This window comes from Excalfactoria chinensis, chromosome 3, assembly GCF_039878825.1.
Source record: "Excalfactoria chinensis isolate bCotChi1 chromosome 3, bCotChi1.hap2, whole genome shotgun sequence".
NCBI classification, from domain to species: Eukaryota; Metazoa; Chordata; class Aves; order Galliformes; family Phasianidae; genus Excalfactoria; species Excalfactoria chinensis.
This window is the reverse complement of record NC_092827.1, coordinates 69,218,050-69,236,340: the sequence shown is the minus strand read 5'-3', so window position 1 is coordinate 69,236,340 and position 18,291 is coordinate 69,218,050. Positions and strand designations below refer to the sequence as shown.

Sequence of the window (18,291 nt, the reverse complement as noted above, 5' to 3'; positions counted from 1 at the left end):
GCTCATGAGACATTCAGGGTCTGGCTGCATAGAGCTCTGAGCAACTTGATCTAGCTGTAGGTAGTTCATTTCATTGCAGGGCAGTTGGACCATATGGCTTTTAAAGATCCCTTACAACTCAACTGATTCTATGATTCCTTATAAAATTGTGGGGGGTAGGGGGCGGGATTTGTTTAGTTGTTTCTTTTTCTCCTCTGAAATTGTGAGTTACGGCATCTTCATGATTTCTGGGTGTGCTCAGAAGAGATCCCTGATTACAGTGTTTGTTGAGAGATTAGCCCTTTTAGGATGAGGAGTAAAATCTACTGCAGTGACACGACAGGTACTTAGTATTTGTCAGGAGGTTGTATTTAACCTTTTTCTGGCAGCAATAGCTAGTTCCCTTCAGGCAGCAAGCATGAATCTCTGTATTCAGTAATTCCAGGTGAGCGTTGCTTCTGTGTTTTGAGAGATCTTGCTCTTGTGTTTTAAGGGGTCTCAGTTGCTTTAATTGCAATGTTGCTGGAGAAAAGTGAACCCAAGTTTTTGAGAAGCATTGGTAGATTCTATTACGACCTTGTTACTCTTCTTTCTCTCTGAACTTTGCATTTGTAATATCTTTGCAGGTGGTCTGTCCAGACTGCAGTGATGATATTGCAGTGAAAAAGGACAATATTCTCGTTCGTTCTTTTAAGGATGGCAAATTGTAAGTAAGAATGTACAGATTGATAATTAATAACATGTGCACTAGTCGAGCGAATCACAGTATGAGATACAGTGAATACAGTACTAATAACAGCTCAGAAAGTTTCTGTGAAGATTTTTCTCATGTTTAGAACACTTTCAGTAGCCTACATAGTGGTAAAATTAGCCTTGAACTTTGTTGCTCTTAAGAATTGTTACAACTGTGGCAAACAAAGCATTTTTTTTTTTTCCCTTGCTCTGATTGAAGCAGGGCACTGCTTTCCAGAGACATGGCTGTATGCTTACCCAGTCATTAGAAGATGTTTGTGGAATATAAATATGCACTTGTGCAGACGGTGGGGTTTTTTTGTGTGTTTTTTTTTGAGGTAAAAGGTGTATGTTTGTCTCAGTGTAGACTACAGCTGCGTATTAGTGTTCTCCAGAATGAGCTGTAATGCTGTTCAAGGGGGAGAGGGAAAATAGTGAAACATAGAAAGTCAGTTTGTAAGGGGTTCATAGCAGAACAGAGAACTCTGAGTTCAGCTCATAACAGTCAGGAAGGATGTGTGACGTATGTCAGTAGTATTGACTTTCCCTGGTTTTAGTTTTAAAAGGTCCAGCTATTTATTTTGCTTAGCGTGTTTTAACAGAATGCTTTTGCAGAAAAGATGATGACATATTTAATGATTTAACTGTAGTTTAGTTTCTAAGTAAGTCCAGGCTATTGCTTTCTGGAGCCATTTGGCCATTATTCATGCGTTCAGTGCACATCATTGGAGAAACATGTATAAGTGTGTGCAGGCAAGAGTGTGTATACACACTTCACCCCCACCCTCTCTGCAGTCCAAGCTACTGTGCAGATCAACTTATTTGAGTCGAACCACAGTAGAAATTAAAAAGCGCTCTGTTTTTTAATTTGAAGTATTTTGTATGTTAATACTCATTTAGGTTTTATGTGGGGGAGGTGTTTGTGAGTGAGAGGTTGCTTGCTAAGCTGATGTCATGTTTTTCTCTAAGGAAATACATATTGGGCAGATTTGGGAAGCTGTATTTTAGTGGAAAGAGAATGTTCTCTTCAATACATAGTGTATAGATTGTGTGCAATAACCACATTTATATAGAAGTTTTTTAGTTTGATCTGCTAACTGATTAATGCCATACCAGACAGTTAATACCATACAACAGAATTGTTCAGGTATCCTTCATATTCTTCTTCTATATTGTTAGTAACTGTTATGATCTTAGTGATCAGCTCTGTGTTATAGTGTTAATTTAGCATTGAAATCTTTATAATGTGTATTTTTAATAATATTTCTTGGATGCTTTTTAAATTATTTAGTGTTTCTGTGCCAAGAAAAGATGTTCGGGAAATTAGTGAAACTTCAGCAAAACCTGATGCTCTGTTAAAACAAGGTAAAAATAGCTTTGAGTGAGAAAATGTGTGTGCATCTGTTTATTATATGCAAGTTGTACCAACTTTGTGATGGATTGATTCATGTCTTAAAAATAGTAAAATTGTTATAGGAAAAGATAATATGCATCTTGAGGCTAAGCACTGCTGAAAAGCTATAGGAATGGTTTTCTTAAAAATCAAACAACAAAAAGCATCCTGTCTTGTACTTATCTTAAATGCAGATGTGTCAAACAAAGCGTGTAATTGTACAGTGCTTGCTAGTTTTGTAGGTTATTTACTATTTGGCCGTTGTGTTAGACCTTAATAGAGTTATTTTTATTGCAGTACTCCTGATATGTCGGAGGAAGTTACCTTTATGCACTCAAGAAACTGGAATTGAGAATTTGTTTGAAAGCTGAAGTTTTTGTGATTTAACTTCTGAAATGGGATAGTAAATATTTCCTCCTCCTTTTCCTCTTTAATGTGCATAAATCACAGTGTAAACTCATTAGTGGAGGAGTTCTCTCAGTTAAATATATTCATAATCCTAATAATAGCTCTGAATAATTTGATGTATGGAGAAGATGAAGTCAGTTTGGCTGGGTGAGATGAGTAAAGATGGACAACACGGGGATTTAGTTGAGGTTCTTTGAAGTTGGGGTGGAATAGTTAATTAACAGTCTTTGTTTCCCCCCAGCTACTTTGTTTGATTAAAACATTTGGTGAAACTGACCCTTCCTGCTGCACTAACCAATTCTGGTCCTCTTACAGCTTTTGACCAAGCTCTTGAGTTCCGTAAAAACAAAACTGTTCCTAGTAACTGGAAAACAGAATTGAAAGAAGACAGCTCCAGCAGTGAAGCTGAAGAGGAGGAAGAAGATGAAAAAGAAAAAGAGGATAACAGCAGTGAGGAAGAGGTAAGTGAAGTTACTATACAAGTAGCTTAGATACACAACTGATATTTAGTTAAGAATTACTAATATTTGACAGTAGATAATATCTTAACACAGGCAACAGTTTGACTTCTCAGCTTTTAAATTCTCTGTTTAACAAAGATTAATACGAAAATATCAACATGGAAGTCTTAACAATGATCCTTGAGTCACTAAGCAAAAAATGTGTAGTCGGTAGCCTGCGTCAGTGAAACAATACAAAATAAAAGAAGTAGAAAAAAGTCTGAAACTCAGATTCTGTTTTAGAATCTTTCCCATGCTGATCTTAATGTAGCCACAGAAGGGTTACAGTACCTTGTGAGTGACCAAACAGGATGAAGAAGGGTAGATACTGGTGTGTGTTCTCATATGCGTATTGTTTTTGCTAAAAGAAAGAAAGGTTCCCTATATTTACATGTCTTCCTAAATGGAACTTACCCACTACCTATTAAAGGCCAAGCCATCTTCCATCAGGGAAGATATATGTTTTTAAAACAAACAGCTAAATGCGTATCCTGATGAAGGATATGCAGTGTGTTTTGATTACTTTAAAACAAACCTTCAGAAGGCACATAGCATTTGCCCAAGTGCTGGGTTTAATTTCAGAGTTCAGCACTATCATTTACAGAACTATTTTTTTTTTTCTTTTCATCTACCACCTTACAGTCATTCTCAGCAAAAGTGTAAAGCATTTCTCAGCAGTCATATGCCTTTTCCTGGAGCTTCCTCCAGGTTCCCTTGGAGAAAGCAATTGATTGATTCAAAGGAAACATCAATGACATACCTATTTAAAATCTTTCTGGAGGGTTTTAAACCCTCTTTCTCTCCGTATGAATAGGAAACAGACATGCACTGTAAATATCATTGCCTGAAGTTATCCTCAGAAGTTTCTTAGGTGTTGAAACCGTTGTTTAATTTGACCAGCATCCTATTCTGTGGTGAAATTGTTGTCTTTGAGTATGTGAAATCATTAATGTTAATAAAGGCGTATCTGGCTGACATGTTCTACCAAGTCTTTGCATGTGTAGAAAATGTATTTTTAATACCTTAGTGGCTGACAGCCCTGCCTGTGGCAGACAGGTTGCAGATAGGTGATCTTTGAGGTCCCTGTGTTTCTGTGAACTCTTTCTCTTTGCTTTGAAAATGCCTGTTTTCTTTGCACAATGTTGCCTCAGTATTGAAAGGCAAAGAAGTTCTTTTCCACCAATGCAGAACATCAGGTTTCTTAGAGCAAATGTCAGTCATAGCCCAATTGGGTTTCCAGTTCTTAGATCACTCTCCCTCAAAATAATGCATTGTCTTCCCGTAGTGGTGTTGCTGGTGAGTGTGTTGTATTGTACACAAGACTGTATTTCCCTTTGTGGCAGTGTAGTAAGATCCATGTATGATTTTAGCATTACTATAAATAATTGCACACACAAGTGGTAATAAACTTTTCTACTGACTGTAGAACTACTACCTCAGTAAATATGGTGCTTAGCCCACATTTCAAGGCACAGGAAAGCTTGCTACCTTTTATATGGCAGCCTCAGCTGAGGCAGCATCTCTGAGCTGCTGTTCCTGACCTGTGTTCTTATCACTTTTGAAAAAATAAGCCAAACTAGGCTGGCGTGGTCCTGTTTTGTCTCTTACTCCCCTGCATGTTTGTCACCCTGTCTTCCTCTCTCAGTTTCATGCTCTTAAATTAGTGTGTCAGGCCCGTAACTATAGATTCTTTTATAAAGCAGAAATTTCAAGTAGCTTCCATTGATCTTACACTGCTCACTTTTAACTACAGAAGGCAGAATCTACTGGTTTTCTACTAGTGAAAAGAAATAAATAAGAGATCTTGAGAGTCTTAAATAACTACCGAGAAATCTGAGTTGTTGTACCTTTCTTTCATGCTGTTCTACTGAAAAATTGCTGTACTACAAAAGCTATTTCTCTGGCTACCCTAATGCGAAGAAGCAGAAAAACTTTAAATCAAATCATGGACTCTGTGCACTCCTCTTTCACCTTTGTTCTCTCTTTTGTACTGGAAATATGGAGCCCTGCCTGATACTTGGTTTTCTAATTATCTGTTATTCCCTCCCAACTTTTTGTCCAGAAAAAAAAAATAAAAATGATGAGGAAAGAAGAAGTTTAGTGGAAAGAGCTTTATATGTAGGTGTCTATGAAGCTAGAAGAGAGGCTTTTTTGAATCTTTCACTTGGCGTGTATTTTGTGGTGATATTCAAGATCTGTTTCTCTGATTTGTTATGCTGCTGACAGTAATGCAGTAAGCTGAAATTTCCATCCATAGTGGAAATTTAAAGAGCATGATAGATAAATGGTTGTTACGGTCTTTTACAGGCTACATAATCCTTCAAAACTGTAGTTCTGGCACACCAGAAGATGATGCTCTCTCCTTCTTTCATTCATTTCCTTATTTTAGGGAGGATTCAGAAGTGAATCCTTAGCCACTTTTCCACGCTCACAGGATATTAGGCAGCTCTGATCCAAGTTGTGTAGTCCAATATGTGCTCTGTTATGTTGGGAAACAAAGTGTACTTCCATGGGCTCAGTACAGTTGTTGATTTTTCCAGAGCAGGTTTATGTCCAGCCATGGGCATGATGAGCAAGAAGGTTTTTACCTGTGCAGTGTAACGTACATAGAGCAGTCATTCCATCTCTACTTATTTTAGATGGAAATATTTGCAGTCTTCAGCTATGCTGTTTGTAAATATCTGACCTTGTAGCTTTTGTCTTTGGAGAGATGGTTTCAGTAATCACAGCTTTCGAGCGACATCGTTCTTAAGCAGGACCTCTGGGCTTGTTCTTTACAGGGTGTCACCTGTGGATAGTTCTAGCTCTTTCCAGGATACGTTGCCTTCTTTCTCTGTTTTGTAAATGGAAGAACGGAAAGTGCTTTCCTTTCCTCTTCTGAATGTGATGGTAGCCAAAAGGATTGACAAGGATACTCTTTTCTTCTGGATTACAATATTGTGTGAATTTTATTTGCTGCTTTAAAGCATGTTGCTTTTTTTCTAGATTTTGTTATCAAACACGTAAGCCAATTTCTTTTACCTCTGTGACATAGGCAAATTAAAAGCTGCAGAGCAACCTGCTGCTGCAGAGCAACCTGCTTTGTGCTGTCGTTGAGTAACTTGGAAATAAGCAGAGATGACAGAATATGATATGTATGCCTTAAACCATTATGTAGGAAACCTTGTTGTGTACTCAGTGATTATTTAAGCTATTTCATAGATGTTTTAGAGAGTGTTAACAGTTAACTGTTAACACATGTAGCATGTATTGATTTTTGTAAAGATTCTGAGAAAGAAGTCTTTCCAGAGGCACACGAGGTCTTAAGCTCCCCCCTTAGCACACTTTCTTAGAAGGCTGTATTGGGAATATTAGTAAGGAATATCCACCTGGCATTTTGACACCTCTCTGCATTAATATGTTTGAGATATAAGTACTTTTCAAACATTGCGTCTTGTGGGGAGGAAAGAGCAGCAGTGTTACGTTCAACCTACTCATCACCTTTATTTTAGTTCCCCTAACAGACATTTTGCAACTTGAAAGCTTTGTTGGGTTAAAAGCTTCCTCCCTCATCTTCCATTCCCTGAATACTCTGTGGGACCACTTTCCTATGGCAGGTAGTTTGCCATAGGAAAGTTGTGAGGAATGAAGAAAAAAAATCACAAAGAGGTGCCCTTGATCTCTTTACCATGTTCCAGTGCATACTTGTAAGAGTCCTGTACGAGTACCAGTCACGCGTGACATGACAAGAAAGAAAAGGAAAAAAAAAAAACTGAAAGAAAGAAAAAATGTACATCTCTGCCTCAGTACTGTGCACCTCTCTCCCCAAAAAGCAAAACCAAAGAACAACAACAAAAAAATTTACTACATTCCAACATTCCAATTAGGGCATTTGTGGTCTTATTCAATTTTGATGGTTATCTATGTGTATCTGGCTGCAACATTGCTCCTCATACCAGTGAAGGATCACAGTGTACTCCTGACTCCTTCTACCCCTGCCTTGTGAGGATGTAACCTGTCCTCCTTGCTCATCAAAATAGCCTGCACTGAGTTTTGCTGGTGTATGAGCTAGTGGGTAGATGCTTATCTTGTCATGTCTCTCAAAGAGACTTTCATTTTGCATTGCCTTTGCAGTAGCTCTGACTGGAGTTTTGTCATTGTACTTCTGTTATTAAATATGTTTAAATGAGAACAATTTCAGCACAGTGCAAATAGTTCCTAATTTTTTTGTTTTGTTTTGCTGATTTGCTCTATTACATTCTCCAAGCGAGTTTAATGGAGAAGAGGAAGTATACAACAAAAAAACCCTACTTGCAGCCTTGCTTAACCTTATTTTCAGCCATCCACTGGTTTCCACAATTTTTGTTTCTTTTCCTGTCGTATTTAATAATTTTATTCTACTGAATTCTGAGCTGCCTCAGTCTGACTTTAAAGGCGATGTGTTTTGTGAAGCTTTAATGTTTAGCAAAAGGAGGCTGTTGAAGGATGAAAAAATTAACATGGAATGGAGATGCACACACACTAAAATTTTAGAATTTATTAGTTAAATTTAGAAGCTTTAGAGGTAATAGTGAAAAAGGATTGTGGAAAATTAACTTCTGTTCAGCGTATTGTTGTGAAGTAGCTTAGTCATCCATTTCTGAGAATTTTCATTATAGACTTAATATTTTATTACAATAGTTGTGGCAAGTGACATTTTCTGATGAAATTAAACCCCAGTGCTCTGTTTGGAAACCCCACTGTTTATTAATTTAAGTAAATCTAATACAAAGATTTATTAGTGCGATGAACTGAATATCCAAATTGTCCGTTGTTATTTCAGTTCTGGGATTGATCCTGCTCACTACGCACGCATTCAGCTGGTACCTCATGGCAGTAGCATGCGGTGTCATTGGCTGTGGTTTGTCAGTGCTGTGGATTAGAACTTCTGAGAAAGTGCAAGCATGATTTTATATTCTACTTCATTCCTGAAAGTTGCACAGTACATCCAAGCATTAAGAAATTGCTTAACTGCAGAAGAAAAGAGATATCTGATATCCCTTGAGCATTAACACTGGTATCTCCCAGACTTTGTGTGAAGGAACAAAATTAAGAATGTGTCTTGATTGATGGTATTTATGATATCTGTGACAGATTCATCAAAAATCCAATTTCGGATGTGTCATTACAGTTATTGTCTTACGTAAGTTGAAAATGTGTGCTATATAAAACTCCATGTGGCATAGCATTGAGGCCAATGTTCTTTGTATAGTTTCTTGTTTCTGACTGCAGTAAAAACAAACTTAAACTTTTGAACCTAAGTGATTTTCTTATTGACTGACAGCCTGTAACTCACAAGGGTGAAATGTTTGTGTGCTTTCTTTTTTTTTTTTTTTAAACAGGAGGAAATAGAGCCTTTTCCTGAAGAAAGGGAGAACTTTCTTCAGCAATTATACAAGTTCATGGAAGACAGAGGTACACATTCCCATGTTTAACTTGTTAGATTTAGAGGTATTGCTTAGCAGTGCTTCAAAGACCTGAGTCTGTGAACTAGTAATGCTGTACGGTTTATTTTTGGAACCAGTGAGACTGTATTCCTTGCTTCTGGCTTCCCATCCTCTCAGAAGATGAGTCTTTCTGTTAACTCTGCCCCTCAGCAGGACTAAGCTGGTTCTTTTAGCGGCAGTTTTTTTCAATGGGTGAAATAGAAGTGTTTATATAAGACGCAAGAGATGTTGCATCGTTTGTGCATACTTGGTAATATATGGAATAATGCAAATGTGTGAATTTATTTGTATTAATGAACTATAGGCAAAATGGCTTATTAAACCTCGTGACTTTCAGTTTTCTACAAAAAATAAATAGTAGATGCACCAGATGGTCAGAAAATTTACCATACTATTTAATGGTGTTGTAGCATATGTGGAGTAGATTTCATGTTGCTCTCAAAATGATATTTCAAAACACCGTAATAACTGTCTATCTTTACAGGGACTCCTATTAACAAACGACCTGTACTAGGATATAGAAATTTAAATCTGTTCAAATTATTCAGACTTGTACATAAGCTTGGAGGATTTGATAATGTGAGTATTACACATCTATAAAGTCTAGGGGTGGTGTTTTTCCTTAAGTAAGAATAAAGTGTTGTGTAGCAGCTCCAGATATTAAAACTGAATTCTACCAGAAACTAGTTATATTTTAAATAAACTGTCTACTGAGTGTGTTACTGCTGCTGCATAAAATCAGTGTGTTTCTGTGAGATTTCAAGAAACATCTGTCTAATAAAATTGTTACCCTGAAGTGAAAAGCGTTGCTGCTCAGTAAAATCCCAAAGGCAAGTAACTGTAAGTTCAAGTTGGTTGTGAGGCACTTAACTCCTATCTATTCTGGGCAATATATAGAGGAACGTGCTGACAGGAATTGGTCTTGGTGCAGTAGTTGATGCATCGGGAATTCTTGGTCAAGCAGATTCTGTTACTGCTTTGAGCTACTTCTCATAAACCTAGCCTGTCAGCTGAGAAGGTTGGTTTGTGCTGTGCCACCTTTCTACTATAGAAGGGAGGATCTTGTACTTAGTATCACAGTGAAAGTACAGTGTATAATAAATAGAGATTTTGTAGAGAAAATTAAATATTATTGTATGAAATTGCAGACGTTGTCAGCGTGGTCTTCTGTATGTCAGTGAGTTAATTCAGCAGCCATTGTTACATTTGCTTTAACAGATTGAAAGTGGAGCAGTGTGGAAACAGGTTTATCAAGATCTTGGAATCCCTGTATTGAATTCAGCTGCAGGATACAATGTTAAATGTGCATACAAAAAGTAAGTAATAAAGCCACACAGTTTATGCTAAAACAGCACTAAAAAGAAATAGAGTTCTTGTGATAGTGGTGGCAATATACATAAATTCTATACATTTGGTTGTAATACAGTCTTTGTAAGCTTTAAAATATATTGCTTCTATTAAGCTTCTGCTAGGTAGCATGATTTTTCTTCAAAAAAAACCTTGCTTATCAGAAGGGTGTTTTGTTTTTTTTTTTAGATATCTCTATGGCTTTGAAGAGTACTGTACATCAGCAAATATTGAGTTTCAAATGGCATTGCCAGAGAAAGTGACAAGCAAGCCTTGTAAAGACTGTGAAAAAGAAAAAGATTTAAAGATGCGTGAAGATCCAGAGCAGGATGTAAAAGAAATAAAAGTGGATAAGGAGGAGCGCAAGCAGGAGGAAGTAGCAGCAGTACAACAAGAAGAAAGAAAGCTAGCTGAGAACGATAATGAAAGTAAAGAAAATGATAAGCCCGCGCTTCTGGTACGATATTTTAATGTTCATGTTATATCCTGTTGATAAAGGCAGATTATGTGTTGATAACTATGAGTTTGTATTAAGACAAATCTCTGTAATGGATTTAAAACAAGACAAACAACATGCTGTAGATTAGTTTTGAGCAATATTTATCTCTTTAGTGCCTGCCTTAGAGGTTCATGGTGTCAAAGTCTTTGAATTGGCAGGAAGCAGAAGAAACTTTCCCCCTGTTTGGGGCCCTCTTAAGTCAAATGGGGACCAATTAGCATGCAGCTGTATTGTGATCAGGATAATGCTTGCTCACAGCTATCTCCACTGCTGAAACTTCTATTTTGTATTGAACTAGGCTTTTAAGCCCTCCCAGGTTCTACGGAGATATGATGTATGCAGTGGCATAATTATTTCACTAATCCAGAGAGGCAAATCTTTTTACCCTTTCAAAATTCAATACTGGCCCAGTGGTTTTAGAAAAGGAGACCTGAGGTGGTAAGCTGAGCAGGGAAGGTACAGCGGTTTACTCTGGAAGCAGTGTAGTTCTTCAAGTCAATACGCAACTTAGCTGTGATGTATGCAAGTGACACCAGCCTTGGCCTGTCTGCTGCTACTAACTCCACAGTGACCATTAGTGCTGATGTCTCTGCATACTGAGCACAGACGTATCCTGTGAAGTGTTTTAAGAGTTGTGTGCTAATGTTGCTGTGGTAAAAACTACCCAGGAGATTGGATTCAACCAAGGACTGTTGTACTTGTGCTGAGAATTTCAAAAATAAAACCAGTGGAAACCATGCTGTAGTTTTAGAAAGAGCCCTAGAATCCAGTGCTTTCTTTTTCCCTTCACAATAACTTGTGCATTTTGTTCTTCTGAAATCCTCTGCATTCTTATTTTTTCTTGTAAATTAACTGAAGGTTTTATTGTCTTAGGGAAACAAAAAAATTTTGCCAGAGTCAGTGTATACGCAGCCTGACCAAGAAAAGGACTTGAATGTAATCAAAACTGAAGATGAAATCAAATTAGAAGACAAAGAAGAGGAAAAGATTAAAGAAATGGAAAATCCTACCATAAATGCAGAGGCTGACGAAAAAGACAAATCAGGGTAAGTTACTCTGTTTGTAATCAGATAAGGCATCTGATGTGTGCTCATTAACTTTACTCTTGTCTGATTTGGAGTTCAAATTACCTCCCTGCTGTGATTAGGCTCCTGTTTTCTGGAGATCTGTGTGCTGCTCTTTCTCATGGTTAATGCTGCTGAAGTTAGTGAGTCTACTTAAAAATATGTAACCATTTTTAAAAAGCTTTATGTAAGGCTTTTAAAAGATCCAGGCCAAAATATCTGCAAGCTGAGCAAGCAGCAGAATGTATAAATCTCACTTAAGACAAAAATATTGCCATCATTATGAGCAGAATAGTATTTGTCTATTTAACTTGGTTGCTAAATTTTGTTGTTGGACAGTAACATGGGAAGAGAGAACTACCTCACGTCATTTAGTAACAACTTCCCCACTGAGCGGAGATAACACTTGCAGGAGACTCTTGTGCAGCCCTTAGGACTGAAATTTTCAAAGTAGGAGATGAATCATTTGGGCCTGTGCATCCTTAATGCTTCCATGGATGAAACGTGTGCAGTCGACTTTAGTTATAGAGTTGACAACTTCTCACATTTCAGTGAAAAAGTAAAAAAAAAAAATAAAAGAAATTGACAGCCAGATCTTGAAAACCAAAAGCAAGAAACCAACCATAAAAACAACAATGAAGTCTAAACCAGCATATTGTTCTCACTGAACCGCAGGGTGGTAGCAGTTCGTATTTTTGGGATTAGAAGCCTCGTACATTATGATTTCAAGTAAGAAGACACAGGTAGCTGTTACGGGTCATGTGTCAAAGTTCTGTATTATCTGAGTATATTCTATGTGACTGAAAACACTGCAGATGCTTGAAGGAGAAACTTTTCTTTTTAAGAGGGAAAGCAGCTAACGGCACCTTACTCTTTCTAAGCAGTCTGAGTCTCAGGGATGTTTTATGCAGTTAATAGCAGCTGTTACCTGACCACTAGTTTCCTTGTTCATCCTACTGTTCCTTTGCTATATTTAGCAGATAAACTCTCTTCCATCTTAATATCAGTAACTGTTATTGCTTGTTCTGTCCCATTAAAAGTTTTAACAGAATGCTATAGCTCATTGTGTGGATTTCCAAGTTCATTTTGAAAGACTTTTCAGTTTTCTTTTAGGCATTTTGATTTCTGAAAGAATCCCCCCCAGTAAAATGCCATCTTCCCTATTCTGAAGGAAATTCCACTGAAAGCTTGTATAACTCAGCAATCCGGAATAACAAGAAAGCTCAAATTTACCTGAACACAGTAGAAGAGCCTTTTCCATGTGTGTGCGACTTGACTTATGGCCTAGGTGACTGTCATTTTAAAAGACTGGTTGCTGGAATTTTACGTCTTGTTTTGTAAGAGCAACCAGAGAAATGATAATGTACCAGGTTTTCTGAATTTTCATAAATATTGAAGGCTAATTTTACGATACTTTCAAAATATTTAACTGAATGTAAGGAAATCTTTGCCCTGCTGAGAGAAAAGCAGTATGTAAAAACATCTCTAAGTACTGTGTGTGTTATTATGGTGGTATTTAGTACTTGCTTATATTTGGAAATAAGACTGGTTTAAAACTTACCACAATGCTATAGAAAGAAAGTAGAGCTGTATGCTGCATTTGGTCTTGTTTTATTATTATTTCTGATTCGTGTCCGTTTGGGTTATTTATAACAATAAAAACAGTGTTCTCTTAATTTTTCCTTCGTAAAACTATGATGTTTCCCCTTAATTTTCCCCAATTCATCTTATGGTTAGGCTTTTCTCTCAGCTTCTCTGTCTTCATCCCATGAAGACCATCATGCTATTGCAATCCATGGTTTTTTTGTATTTTTGTAGGAAGTCGTTTGGAATAGAATAGAAAACAGAACTCTAGAAATGGATAGGGGTGATGGTGGCATCATTTCTGGGAGTATATTTTCCTGGAATAATTTCGACTTACTTAAATGAAAGGTTTGTAGCAGCTAGTAGTCTCAGCATTTGTAAGCATCATTAAGTACCATAGTAGTACTGTTGGCTTAATTTCTTTTGCTGTTTTTCTAGAGACTGACAGGATTTTGTACTTCCTATAAGCTGTAAAGAATTGAAAAATGATGCTGACATCCTAAATACTTGGGAAAAAATTTGATATCTTTGTGGTATAAACACCATAAGGTTTTTGTGAGCCCCTCCCCTTATCGGAAGGGAAGAATGCTGTGGGTTGAGTTCTGTGTTGAACTAGCGTACAAGTGAAAAAAAGCTAACATACAAAGCTAGCATAGAAATGGTAAAATGCTTCTTTATAGATTGAAAGTTAATCACAGAATACCGCTGCAGACTGATTTTTTTTTTTTTTCTCTCCTCAGTGTACTCCTGAAATTGAATTTTAAAAGACTGACCATCTGTCTTCCACAGTGTTAACCAAATAGCCAGTCAAATGGAATCTAATATTACATGAGGCAAATTCATAGTGCTGCTCTTTGAACTTATATCTCTAGGAATTATATCCTGTAGATACATCTTCATGTAGCATCTTTTCATAGAGATGCAAGAAGACAGGTTGCACATGTTGAATGGATGGGAGTGAATTTTCATCTTTGTAATCTCAGGTTGTACTACTGGAAACCAGAGCTGTTCTTTATTTCTAGAGGCTTTGTTTCTGCAATGCCATGCATCGTCAACCCCTTTAGGTAGCAGTCACTCCCATGTTACCCCAGCCCTTCTGCACAGAGTTCAACAATACAATAAATAGGAAGAAAAGCCCAGATGTGGCTCTCTTTGTCTTCCCAAAGCTCCTGTATCTTAGCTACCTGTGTATCTGCGCACTGAGAACAGTGCAAGAGACAGCTTGTCTCTTGTTCTGTATGCTCCTGTATATGCTTTTCTTGTTTTGACATGGCCTGGGGAAGATGCATGCGCTATATCCTGTTTTCTGCAGGATGTTGTCTTTAAATTATATACAAGAAGGCTGCCTTCATGGTCAGCTGCTTTTGGATGGCTTTAGGAGTTGTATTGCTACTTTTTGTAATGTGTTACTTCTCATGGGTCTGTCCCAGAGGGATCTTGATCAAAATGGCTTTGTAAGACTCATCTTTTTCCCTGATGTATGTTCTTTCTAAGCCAATTATTAAGAAAGTTTAGGATCTTCCTCTGTAAGTTCCTGGTAAATTTGTTGAGCAGTGGTCTCTGGATGTAGCTTGCCAAACTTGGTGCAGTTTTTCTTCATAGCTGCTAACAATGAACTATTGCAACCAACCCAAAGACCCGAGTCAAAGAGAACAGATTTAAAACTAAGAGTTGCTTTGCTGCACCACGAGCTTTGTAGGCAGTGTAAAATGAAGGTGCTCTGAAGAGGCTGACGCTAGAAGCCTAGTGGAGTTGTTTAAAAAAAAATTACACACTAATCAAATCAAGAGCAAGAGTTTGAAAATTTAATGATGCAGTTTGTGCACTGAAGGGCAGGTTAATTGCTAATTAGCAAATATTAGCAAGGAACTTCTTCTTCCAGGTGATTAACACCAAGTGTGTATTTTATTTATTTTTAATGTTTAAAGCATTTGGGGCAGATGGGCCACTACGAAGACTGAAAGATTCAGTGCTCAGAATCAGGAAGCCAACCACTGTTTAAAACAGAAGTTGCATTGGAGTTGTATGTTGGAAGTGCTTTGATTTTTTTAAGATGACAAAGCAAGTTTCTTGCAAGTGATCTCAGTTACAAGCAGTTTTTTTCTGGCATTCTCTTCCTGTTGGCCAGGGAGCTGCCATAACTCAACCTCCAGGGGAGGCTGCCAGCTCAGGGTCTTCTTTAGTTTGCTCCTTGGCACTGTGCTGTCACTTCCAGTACATGCAAACAGTTCTCAGTCACTGTTAGCAAACTTCCTAGATGTTTTGTTTTTTTCCTTAAACTGTTTGCTTTTTGAATTAATCCAAGGAATTCATGAATATTTGTTCAGAAATATGATTTTAAAACCTCGATGTTTCTGGATGTCTTTCTGTTGTGTCCAGGTCTTGTTTATACAGTTCCTTGGGAATTGGGACCATCCAGTTGTGCCAGTATCAAAGGGATAAAATTAGTTGCCACTTTGACTTGATCTTTAACTGAGTTAAACCATTCACATACATGCAAAGAACAAGACTTAATTGGTGATGTGTTATATGTTATTAAAAGCATTATAGAAGTATTTTCTTCCCTGTAAACAGCAGAGATGGGAGCTAGGAACAATGAAAGCTGAAGTGGAGAGCTAAGTTTGGATGGGAATTGGTTCATGTTAAGGGTTTTTCTTTTGTTTACTACTCTGGTAGGGTATAGGTAGGGTGGCTGTTTGTGACAGCTTTTATTTGTACAAGACAGACATTTTCTGGGAACACTCGATGGGGATTTTCTGAAAGTGATTTACAACAAGATTATATAATAGCCAGATGCTCAGTTTAACCTCCTGCAGGTAACAGGTTGTTAGAGGCAGTGCTCTCTCCTCATCTGCTCTAGTGATGCGTCAAAGCTGTATTGCAGTGAATCTAAAATGATAGAAGGAAGGTTAGAATGTGTTGGAGAATAGGTTTGCGATGGGAGGCATACCATAGCTTCTAGATTAATGTTGAGAAGCATATACTGAGATAGCTTTCTCTGATCAGATTTAGGTTTGTATGGACTTGCTTATTTAGCTTGGCAAAAGGCAGCGAAATCCATCTTGTTCATTGCACAGTTGGTGTGAACATCTGTTCTGAATCTTAGACTGTTGATATATGTGCAAAAAAAGCAGTGTATTTATGTAGTTTCATTTATAGGAACATATTTCTGTGCTGTTACTGCAATGCATGTTATATTTGCGTATTCCAGCTGCCAGTTATAGTGAGAATTAAGTTTTTCTATAGTCATGTTTTGAAAAACAATATCTAATGGTTTTCTTCTTAATGTAGAGTATGCAGTGATTCACGCATTTGTGTATCGCCTGCTTTTCATGCTGCAATAAACTGCTAACGGCACAGTAACACCGTGGATAGTGGCAGTGTAAGTGCACTGCTCTGAAGCATGCCTCGTCTTAAACAGGAGGGAGGCTTCTGTGATATGGAAGAACTGTTTCTGTCATCACGCCTAGCTTATGGTCACTGTGGAAGTTATTAACGATGGTAGCTGTCACTGAGACGAATGTGCATGGGTGGAGCCCTTAACCATTCATCAAACAGGAGGTGTTCTCATGCTGTGTGGGAACCTATGCCATAAAAATGAAAAGTGCTGCATTCCTCAGACTTCTGGGCCATCCGTTACCCCTTCAGTGACTCAGAGTTCCTTAAAAACTTGGCTGAACGATTAGGAGCAGTAACCTGAGGTTCTTTCATTTGTCTTCTCCATGGCAGTAGAAGAAAATACTTTTCATAGCAGATGCTTGCATGGCTGAAGTTTGCTGACCTCTTTCCTCTGATGTGAGTCAGATCAAGTTTGTGCTTCTTCCCTCCCTCACAGCAACGGGCCCACAACCATGTGTTTGTTCAGATTTTCTTTGAATATAGGCAGGAGCCTTTGGACCTTAGAACATTATTTTAGGTTCTCTTTACAACTTCACAGTGAAGAATATTGGTAGATTTTTTTTATTATTGTTATTATTATTATTTTTAATTTTCATTAATATTATTAATCAAACAGAAGATTCTAGTGTCATGGCATACAGGTCTCAATGGTTCCTCTGTCTTAGAACTTCAGGGCTTCTTAATACAGCTGTAGTTGAAAAGTCGAAGGATGGAGGAGACCTAATGTTTTCCAGCTCTGTACTATGGTGAAGCAGAGGTTAATGAATACTCTGGGATGAGAAAAAACCAGAGGGGGAGGGAACAAAAATAGAAGTTAACTGCTGAATTTGAAGTGTCAATTACACTGAAGTTTATTTCTGCCAGTGATTCAATTAACTATAATGACTTAATTGAACCAATAATTGAAATAATCTTGCTTCCTCGAGTTTTAGAATAACCCTGAAAAATATTGCATTTGCCGTCTCACCTGCCGTGTGCCCCAGCATGGTGTCAGAGGGAAGTGCGTTGGCACAGGGCTGGGGCTGCTGCACGACAGGGGTCCTGGAAGCATGGTTGATGTTCTGGCTCTCAGCCTGCCTTGTGGTTTCACCTGAGCTTTGGGAGGATGCTGTGGTTTGTGTCAGAGATGAGGAGAGGAAAGGCATGAAATAAGTTTGCATGTTACTGCAGCTCCTTTCATGGTGTAATAGCACACGCTGTTTCATCTATTAGCATGACTGTTGTCATACTTACCCATGCTATGGGTTTGTTGGTGTTACGTGTTTATACTGAGTGAGAGGTAACTGCTACGTGTGCTTTTTATTATTATTATTATTTTTTTTTATGCTTGATTTTTAGCTTTTTAACTCTTTCAGGTTGCCTTTGGGACCTAATAGTGTGCAGTGATTGTATGATCTGAACATCTGAATCATCTTACTGTGTTTCTAACAAGCGCTGTTGCATTCCAGTTCATAGTTCTGCTTCTAAAGGTTTACACTCCCATTCAGTGTGAGATAGGGTGAGGGTATTCCGTTATCCACAGCTGTAAATGGAAATGCTGCTTTGTCCTTCCAATAAGCTTTCTGATGCTTTTTGGATTTCTGGAACACAGTTACAGCTGGATTCCTGTGTCTTTACACAGCGTGCTTGCACATTAGCTGCTGCCTTCCTTCATCAGCTGGGCCGTTCACATTGTTGCAGCTTTGTGGCAAATGTGGCTCAGTATCTTTTATTATTTATTTAAGTTGATAATTAGTGTCTGCAGTCAAGAGGCTTGTTTTTCCCCCTCTTTTTTTTTTTTGGCTAAAGAGCATTAAAAGAAATTGGATATCATCACGCAAATATAAACGGGCAAACGAGGTTGTTACTGTGCGTGCTGGATGGCTGCAAACAGTTTTCTCTTGCAAACCTCTGCTTCGTGGCAGTCATAACTTCTTCATTT

At 37.8% G+C, this 18,291-nt stretch overlaps 1 protein-coding gene across 3 annotated transcripts in view; it reads left to right on the top strand.

The window, feature by feature from the left end:
• The window catches only part of ARID4B (AT-rich interaction domain 4B), an 83,919-nt gene that overhangs the window by 45,978 nt on the left and 19,650 nt on the right, over positions 1–18,291 (top strand). For all 3 annotated transcript variants that reach the window (XM_072332496.1, XM_072332493.1, XM_072332495.1), the window contains exons 9-16: positions 606–685; positions 2,003–2,076; positions 2,828–2,973; positions 8,373–8,445; positions 8,962–9,056; positions 9,696–9,793; positions 10,014–10,281; positions 11,197–11,369. In XM_072332496.1, the coding sequence (XP_072188597.1) occupies positions 606–685; positions 2,003–2,076; positions 2,828–2,973; positions 8,373–8,445; positions 8,962–9,056; positions 9,696–9,793; positions 10,014–10,281; positions 11,197–11,369 (1,007 nt within the window). The remainder of the gene's footprint in view (positions 1–605; positions 686–2,002; positions 2,077–2,827; positions 2,974–8,372; positions 8,446–8,961; positions 9,057–9,695; positions 9,794–10,013; positions 10,282–11,196; positions 11,370–18,291) is intronic.